The following is a 9,325-nucleotide window of genomic DNA, read 5'->3' on the forward strand; positions in this document are numbered from 1 at the left end:
TTGGAGATCATTTGTGGCGCTCATCTGTCTGGATCTCACTCCTCTTTTCCTCTTTTCCCTCTAGGTCACGGGCCCAGGATATAAAAACAGATCACTCTTCACACAGAATGGCCCAGAAGGGAATGTGGTTGACAAGGGTGTATATAGCTAGACCTATCTTCTTCCCTGTATACTCACTCCTCCATTTAACTCACAAATATAAGCGATTTTTCTTTAATAAAACCACAAGAGGCCTGTATTATCAGGTGTTTCTCTGAATGTGTGAAGTTTCCTCACCCAAACTTACTTGTGTGGTGAGAATTACTCTAAAAAATAAAATACAAGATTTATGCAAAAGAGCCACTAGGAAAAAAAATGTAGAGGTACTATTTTATCTAATGGGATTCTGCTTATATTCTGTGCAGATGACCAAGTGACATGATATTAAAACATATTAAATTTAACAGTGAAATGAAAAATAAAATCTCGAACTTACTTACCAAACTGCATACCCCAATCTCCAAGGTAATTTATTCTCGTTACTTGATGTCCTAAAGCTTCTTTGAGATTTGCTATGAAATTTCCTAGTAATGATAAAATATACAGTTTCTCATTCTTGTTAAACATTTTGGCATAGGAATCGTGTGCTTCTCTATTATCAAAATATAACAAAGAAAATTCTTTTGGCAAAATTTACCAGCTCAGTTTTATTTTGTTTTTGTTTTTTTAGTAAAACTTTCATTATTGTATTTTCATCTATGTTATGGAAAGTAAGGCATTATTGGGCAGGTGGTTATTACAAGAAATCCCCTAACTTTCATAAGAACAGAATTTTCATTAACATTAATGGGAGTTGGGAACACGTTAGAGTAATTGCTATTCCAAGTTAATCCCAAGGGCAGAAAATAATACTGTTTTAGTAATTAGTAAGGAATAATTTGGCTGTGCCCTACAGAACCTGAGCCATACTGGTTTTAGTTTTAAATAGCTCACTTTAACTTCCTTCAATCACTGAAGTCCATCTTCTCATGCCTGCTCCCTAACAGTACACAGCAGCCCAAGGCTTCCCGGAACGGCCAATACTGGTTTGATATTCAACATCTATTCCACTTTCCTTCTAGTGTGCACTCAACATACTGCAGAGGCTGGAAACCTAAAAATTACATTTCCCAGAATCTCTTGCAGTTAGAGTTCCAGAAGTAATTTAGCTTTAGCCAATCAGATATACTTTGCATGAGATTCAGAAGGTGGAAGGGGAGCTACTTCTATTATTTCTGACAAACATAGTTGTGGGGCTTGTGTGTATGTGATCACAAATAGAGGGCCTGGTGTCCTACCATGTATCCTCCAAGGTAACTAACTGAAAGACTGAGAATGAATGGGGCTGCCTCTTTTGCTAGTATGAATTCTAGAAGGCAAGGCGGGACTAGTGGAGTTTCCTGACTACGGCAGGGGCAGCATGGTTCTAAAGTAGTGGAAGTGATTGCAGAAAAGGGAGATGCTCCTTGATGACCAAGCTCATGGTATAGTTTTAGGAGTAATTTTTGCCAGCTTAATCCAAAGCTTCTTCAGCACTCCCAACAAGTTTGAAAATTAATCAATATCCTGTAGTAAATCCCTTCCTGCTTTTACTAGAGTAGATCCAGTTTTCTGCAAATAATCCCTCACCTATATGTATATCTGACTTAAATTACTGCAGCGTCCCTATTTCGAGGTCTTCCCAACCTATAGAGTCCCAGCAACAGGAACCACCTTCTTCAGATGGTACTCAGACTGTATTCCTATTTTTTCTTAACGCCTTATTACGTTACAAATCCAACTGAAAGACTGAACCTAGGCTTTTGGAACTGACTCTAATTTCCAATCCTGGCTATGATACTTAGCTAGCTATGTGATTTTGGAAAAGTTATTTTTGGTATCTGCGCTTCCTCACCCATAGACTAGATAGAAGGATCAGTGATGAGAGAGAATCATTGATCTGCTGCCTCCTGCACACCCCTTACTGGGGATCGAGCCTGTAACCCGGGCATCCTGATGGGGGGAATTGAACTGTGACTGCCTGGTTCATAGGTCAACGCTCAACCACTGAGCCAGGCCTGCCAGGCAACAGTTTCTTTTTTAAAACAAAATACACGAACAAAAAAATCGGGGAGATTACTATCATCTTCACATAACTATTTTCATATTTTCTCCATATACATACATATTTTGTAACAGTTAAAATCATAACAAACATTTCAGTTAAAACTGTTTCCTGAGTTAATCTTGAAGTTTTGAAACAAATTTCTTTTTTCCACTTCTAAACCAGTTTTTCCCATTTCATGTAATATTTAATGAGCACCAGGCTCATATAAATTTGAACTTTTTATCCTATTGCTATTTAAGCATTAAACCATTAGACAGTATTATCAAATAGTGCCCCAAAGACTTGTTTAATATTTTCTGTGAAACGACACTTACCTATGATAGTAGAACGCAAATGTCCAACGTGAAATTTTTTGGCAACGTTAGGTGAACTGCAAATAATTGCAAAAGTTATATTTTTGTGCTAAGAACAAAGGTTCTAAAGTGAACTAGGTCATGCTTCCATAGTTCAATACAATTGGGGACTAAGGCCTTTGGTAATTTAGGGCAAAGATAAGTTAAAAATTACAAATTTAGAGCAAAGATAAATTAGAACTCAAAGAATCATGTGTAGTGAAAATGACCCTGTGATTCATGAGGCTGTACCATACACAGAAGTGAAGTGGCAAACTGAGGAAAACGCAGATACATTTAAAGATTCAAAAAAAGATGAAGAAATTCAGAGATATTGTTTTGACACAATGTTAACTATAGGGAATTAAATTTAGTGCACCAGTTAACAAATCCTTTATCCTTTTAAAATTCAGGAACCCAAAGAAATTTACTCTGTATGATAATATCTATCAATATTTACTGGATCAGAAATTAAAATATAAAATTATTCATGCATTAAGCTTCCCAGAATAATCAGAAATCTGATTCACCACTTAAAATTCTCAGTCATCACCTTTATCACTACTCTGTGTGTTTTGAGAAATTGTAATCAATCATTTAACACTACAAATGCTTCTAAGGCACTCACTACCTGACAGGCAGTTTTATGCATTAACTCATTTAATACTCATAAGAGGTGTGAAGTAAGGTACTCTATTCTACAGCTGAGGGAACTGAGACAACAAGGAAAAAGAGATAAAACAAATGTGGCAATATGGTGATGACTTGAATCTTAGTGCTGAGCACATGGGATTTCCTTACACTTCTCTGTTTTGTATGTTTGAAATTTTCATAAGTTTTTTAATACTAAAAAGGTAAATTGACCGGGAAACCAGAAACATACATAAAACACTGGTTTTATGAAACTGTATAAGATCTGTGATCCTGTGAGAATGAGAACAAGGTGATCCCTAGGACTGCCTTAAAAGCAACTCTATGAGCTAAAGCAGAAAAGTTCATAGCACAAAATGTTTATATTAGAAAAGAAAAAAGGTTTCTAATCAATAATCTAAGATTTTCCTTTAAGAAACTAGAAAAAGAGAACCAAAGAAAGCAGAATAAAAGAGAATGAGACAAATAAAAGCAAAAATCAATGAAACAGATAAAGACAGACAATGTTCTCTATACTTTAAGTGTAGTGGTGGTTACATGAACTGTACATCTTTACCAAAACTCATCAAATTATATGTTGAAATATGGTGAACTGTATTGTATAGGATGTAATTATACCTCAATAAAGATGATTTTAAAAAAATCAACAGACTACTATGAAACAATAAAAATTACAAACCGCCCTGGATGTTCTGATATTAAAGGAGCATAAGATATATTGTTTTGTGGAAAAAAAAAAAAAAAAAAAGCCAGGAGAACAATATATAATGTGTGAGATCTGCTTATAAATGCAAAGACTATTTCTAGTTGGATAAATAAGAAAGTAGTATTGGTGAATGCCCAAAGGAGAGAACCAGGAAACTGGATGGGGAGGAGACTTGCTTTTCACTGAGTATCCTTTTGCAATCTTTGATTTTTTTCAAACCAGGTATTTATATTATGAGGAGTTTTTTTGTTTTTTGTTTTTTTGCTTTCACAGAGCTTTTGTATTTTTTCCTTTAGGATTAGAAGAACTCAATCTATGTAGGTCTTTAGCCTTGATAAAAGGTCACTTGAAATCATCAATTTGCCATTCTCTGGTACCATATTCCTACTGGGAAGGGAATACAATAAAATGGAAAATACAAATTCAACTCCTTTGGCAACCAAAGTAGCCGCAATGAATGAATTACAGTTTGGACAACTTATTGGGACTTATAAATAATTATTTCATGTAACTTTCTCAATTTTGTAAGAAAAGACAAATATTATTGCTCTTATTGTCCAGACAAGAAGAGACCAGGGAAAAAAAGCTGCCTCATCTGAGATCACTAAATCAGTTACTAACAGTCAGAACTGGTACTCTCATTTTTTGGATTCTCATTTTACCAATCAGAGGTCCTCAATCTGTTCTCTGAGACACTTCAGACTGGGAACAGCAGAGGGTGGGAGAAGACTGTGTTGAGGAAACTGCTGATCTGAACAAAATAGGAAAGGCTGACGTTGCAGAGAGGAGAGAGGCAATAGTAGTTATCTATAAGTTTTACACCACCTACCAGGTACAGTTATCTACTCTGGTACTTCATCACATTGCTCCTACATCTGACAAAATATTATGACAATCAACACTGTATCAGGGAGGCAGTAAAGGTTACATATGTAGGCTTCAGAATCAGTCAGCGCTATGACTCTAAGTAAGTTAGTTGACCTATTATCATCAACATCTTTATGCAAGGAGCAAGTTTCTTGAGCACAGTGATTATATCTCTTGCTTTTGTGGGGAAAGTTGCCTGGTTTATTTAAGATAGTACATATTTAAAACATTCTCTTTAGTCATCTCTCTCATTTTCAGGAGAAATTCAAGAACAATGTTTTCTATCAATTTTGCCCCACCCCCCACCTGTTTGTCTCTACTTTGAAACCACAATGGTAAGCCCCACAGTAATTAGAAAACTTCTAAGGGAGGGGCAGCTATGGTCATCCCACAGCAATGCCAGAGAGCAAAGATGGCTGCTGGGAAAGGGACCCTGCCTTCATCAGCATTCAGATGCTCATCTAAGTTCCAGCCCTCCGTAACTGCTATAGGAAAAAAGTTGAGAGGGACAAATCCATAGGCAAATAACACAGAGAAAAAGCCTACAGAATACAACTCAAATAGAACAGATTATTTTTAGACATTTCTTACAAGCATAAACAAAAAGAGCAGTACAATGGAACCTCGGGCCTTGAACTTAATTCCGGAAGGCTGTTCAAAAACTGAATCATTATTTCCCATTAGAAGTAATGTAAATTAAATTAATCTGTTCCAGACTCCCAAATGACTCCCTTTTTTAACCTGTCTTATATATAGTACATGTCTAAGGTACTAATCTATAAATACTTTAAAAACAAAAAGGACATGAAATATAAATGAAAATTTAATAAAAGGACATAAAATGTACAGTAAAAAATGAAAATTTAATAAAATAAGCAGTAACAAAAGCAAAAAAAAAACTACCAAACACATACACACACAAATATTCACAGCACACTTTCCGGGGATGTTAACAATGTGAGGTTTAGTAGTAAACTGACTCATACTCGCACATTCTTTCCTTTGTCGCCCTAGAGAGATGTGACTGATCATACAGGTATGAGCATGAAGGGTGTTGGGTCGAGAGGCAAATTATTTGAGATGGGAGACGTTAGAGAACCGAGGTTTGATTGTATATGGGAAATGAAAACTGAGGAGAAAAGCCAGAGAATCAATGAGTAAGGAAGACTAAGGTTTTGGTATTTTGAGCTTGGTTGGGGAGGAGAGATGGTAACAGTGAAGTGAAAATGAGAAAGGTGTTAGGAGTGAGCCCTGGTGGCAACTTTTCAAGTTTCAAGAAACTTACAGTGGCATTATTTCAAGGCTGTATGCATGGGAAAAGATATTGTACCACCTCCCTACTGATTTTCCTTTACTATTGGTTAGGTAACAGCAAGGAGCGTGAGTAATATAGTTAGCACTGAAATGTATCCCTAGAAAAGAAGGTGCTGTGTTCTGCATCAATTTAAAGATGTTAATTTCATGAGCCCTTATATGGTAACTATTGGCCGGATGCACAAAATTCATGCAAGAGTAGGCCTTCCTTCCCCCGGCTGCCAGCACCAGCTTCCCTCTGGCACCCGGGACCCGGGCTTTCCTCTGGCCCCTGGCAGGCACCCGGGACCCAGGCTTCCCTAGCAGCCCTGCTTCGTCCCGAAGGTTGTCCAAAAGGACGTCCGGTCTAATTAGCATATTACGCTTTTATTATTATAAATAGTAAATCACTCATCTGATCAGCTAATTGATTAACAAACACATAAGAAGAATAGGCACTGACCTGAATTCAACCACGATCTTCTTCTGGGGAAGACCAGAGAAAAGCTCACTTTTTAATCCATATTTTGAACCATCTTCGATAACTTGTTTTAACACTGTCTGAAAAGTAAAGGTTGGGATTTAACGATAGAAAAAAACTGTAGTTTTCTTGCTACTGGAAACTAAACGCTGCTAGTTTGCTCATTTCAATTTGTGGAACTGAGACATTTATAGCACTGTCAGCAGCATCATCTTCTTGAGTTCACATCTGTGCTCTTTTATACATCCTGTCTGTTCCTCCTCGCAGTGATTGATGAAGTAAATATTTTACAGGTGAAGAAACAGAATTTAGAGAGGTTAAGTACCTACCAAAAGTCTCACAGCAAGTAGTAACAAAGAAACCAGAAGCAGCATCTGAATATTTATTGACTGCATACTACTATGTGTCAGGCACTATTCTAAGTATTTTCTATGTATTTACTTTTTTAATCCTCACAACAATCTTAAGAGATAAGTATCATTTTTACAAATGAGAAAATAAAAGCACAGAGAGGTTAAGTAACTTTCCAAGGTCATACGGCTAGTAAAATTGTTTTCACTCCATAGCTAACTATTGTATGCTGCTACTTTTTTTGATACTAATAACAAGCAATGGTAGAAAACAAATAAAATATAATTCAAATGCTTATCCTATCTAATAGAGGGAATATGCTAATTGACCCTCACACCATCGCAAAGATGGTGGCGCCCAGAGCCAATAAGGAGGGAACATGCTAATTGACTGCCATGCCCTCAAAGATGGCAGCACCCACAGCCAATAAGGAGGGAATATGCTAATTGACTGCCATGCCTTCAAAGATGGCGGCATCCACAGCCACAAGATGGCGGTGCCTAGTTCCCTCAGCTTCGCCAGGGCGGCAGGCGCACGGCAAGGCCGGGCCCACCCCCAGGCAGCCCGGCCTTGCTGCACGCCTGCCACCGGAGGCCCCCAGTCCCCTCAGCTGCCCAGGGCTGGCCCGAGGCACAGGTAACCAGGGCCAGCCAAGGTGCAGGTAACCAGGGCTGGCCGAGGCTTGCGCTGCCGGCAGTGGCAGCAGCAGAGGTGTGATGGGGGCGTCGCCTTCCCCTGATCACCGGGTCGCCTCCCGCCCCTGAGGGCTCCCGGACTATGAGATGGGTCAGGCCGGGCTGAGGGAACCCCCCTCCAGTGCATGAATTTTCATGCACCAGGCCTCAAGTTGGCTACATAAGTAATAAAAACAGGAAATCATACAGAAACTGCCAAAACATATTCCAGGTTAATTTTTAGTTATTAACACAGAACTAGTGTATAGTTCACAAAATTCATATTTTATTACTTTTTTGCTAATGGTGATGATTTATTTACTTCAAGGCTTTAAATTTATTGTGATAGACTTTAATTTACTCTTATATTGGTTTTGCTTCTCAAATTGGATTCTGAGTCCTAAATGTGCAGTTTATGATGTAAAGAATTTCACTATCATAGGTTAAGATGGTCACTTAATGGAAAAGGCAGAGAGGTAAAAGGAAACAGCAAAGCAATACTTTTAAGATACATCTACAGAGTGCTAGGTTCAAGTCTAGATGCTTTTATGTTATCTTTAAGACCCACAACCTTAGAGGTGGGCAACAGCTGTAAAAACTAAGGTTCAGAAACAGTATGTATTTGCCCAAGGACACAGAGGTAAAATATTAATAAATATATAGACATTAAAGAGAATAGTGTCTGTCATACACTAAGGGCCTATTAAATGTTAATTACTCCAAGAATATGGGCAACAAGAAGACTGCAAGTGGGGAGGTAAACAGTGAGAAGAAATTCATTCTCAAGATTATTCTAAAGTTAAAGTCTAAGCATCTTTTTCATTTTCCATTCCTTTTCATGTAATGGATGGTAGACTCCATAAATGGTAATAGCAATAAGTTAGAATTCTCTTTTACAAGTGACTCTCCATTTGTTGATTTCTCTGGCACAAACAAAAAAAATAACTAGTCAAAAACTATCTTATATGCTTCACTTCCAAACATTCCTTTAACAATTTGACTTATCTGCCACCTGGAGCTTTTTTCCTCTACTGTTTCACTGAAAGTACTCTCCAAATCAAAATTCCAAATGCCAAACCTAAATGAATGCTTAAATTTTATTATATTACTTTTATGAATACATTCTTTTGTAAAATGAACAAATAAACAATTAAGATAAGGCTAAAGTCTAGAGTTCCTTTTCATCATCCACCCTAACCTCCTCGGTCCCTTCCGGCCTTCTCCAGGGTAACCACTTTCTTTCTTTCTTTTTTTAAAAATATATTTTATTGATTTTTTTTTTACAGAAAGGAAGCGAGAAGGAGAGGGATAGAGAGTTAGAAATATCGACGAGAGAGAAACATCAATTCAGCTGCTTCCTGCACACTCCCTACTGGGGATGTGCCCGCAACCAAGGTACATGCCATTGACCAGAATCGAACCTGGGACCCTTCAGTCCGCAGGCCGACGCTCTATCCACTGAGCCAAACCGGTCAGGGCAGGGTACCACTTTCATACACCATCTTAGCTGATAATTACTTTCTTCTCCTTGCAACTATCTTTCCTCCTTGGTTGTAATGACATCGCTCTACGGATTTTTACTTCTCAGTTTCCTCTGTAGGTTCCTCTTCCACTGTCTGTCCCCCCCACTTCCCACCCTGTAGTACTTCCTTCTTCCAGCTCCTTACTTTACACAAGTACCATCTACATTCTGACAGCTGCTAAATGTAGATCTCCCCTCCTGAACTTCTCCACAGATCATCCACAGTATCTGTATGATTTCTCAAAGTCACCTCAGACTCAGCATGTCCAAAAACATGTCTTCTCCCCCGACCAACTTAAAAATGGCTCCACCATCTGCCCAGG

General features: G+C 38.0%; 2 protein-coding genes across 2 annotated transcripts in view; one reads left to right on the plus strand and one right to left on the minus strand.

The window, feature by feature from the left end:
- SLC35A1 (solute carrier family 35 member A1) overlaps nt 1-258 on the plus strand; it is a 66,273-nt gene extending 66,015 nt beyond the window's left edge. The window contains exon 10 of the transcript XR_002830847.1: nt 65-258. The gene's annotated coding sequence lies outside the window, so the exon portion shown is untranslated. The remainder of the gene's footprint in view (nt 1-64) is intronic.
- RARS2 (arginyl-tRNA synthetase 2, mitochondrial) overlaps nt 1-9,325 on the minus strand; it is a 67,690-nt gene that overhangs the window by 35,877 nt on the left and 22,488 nt on the right. The window contains exons 5-7 of the mRNA XM_006095359.3: nt 6,438-6,535; nt 2,440-2,495; nt 480-563 (exon numbers count right to left, since the gene is read on the minus strand). Of these exons, the coding sequence (XP_006095421.1) occupies nt 480-563; nt 2,440-2,495; nt 6,438-6,535 (238 nt within the window). The remainder of the gene's footprint in view (nt 1-479; nt 564-2,439; nt 2,496-6,437; nt 6,536-9,325) is intronic.

The sequence above is a fragment of the Myotis lucifugus genome, unplaced genomic scaffold (assembly GCF_000147115.1).
Source record: "Myotis lucifugus unplaced genomic scaffold, Myoluc2.0 scaffold_152, whole genome shotgun sequence".
Classification (NCBI taxonomy): Eukaryota; Metazoa; Chordata; class Mammalia; order Chiroptera; family Vespertilionidae; genus Myotis; species Myotis lucifugus.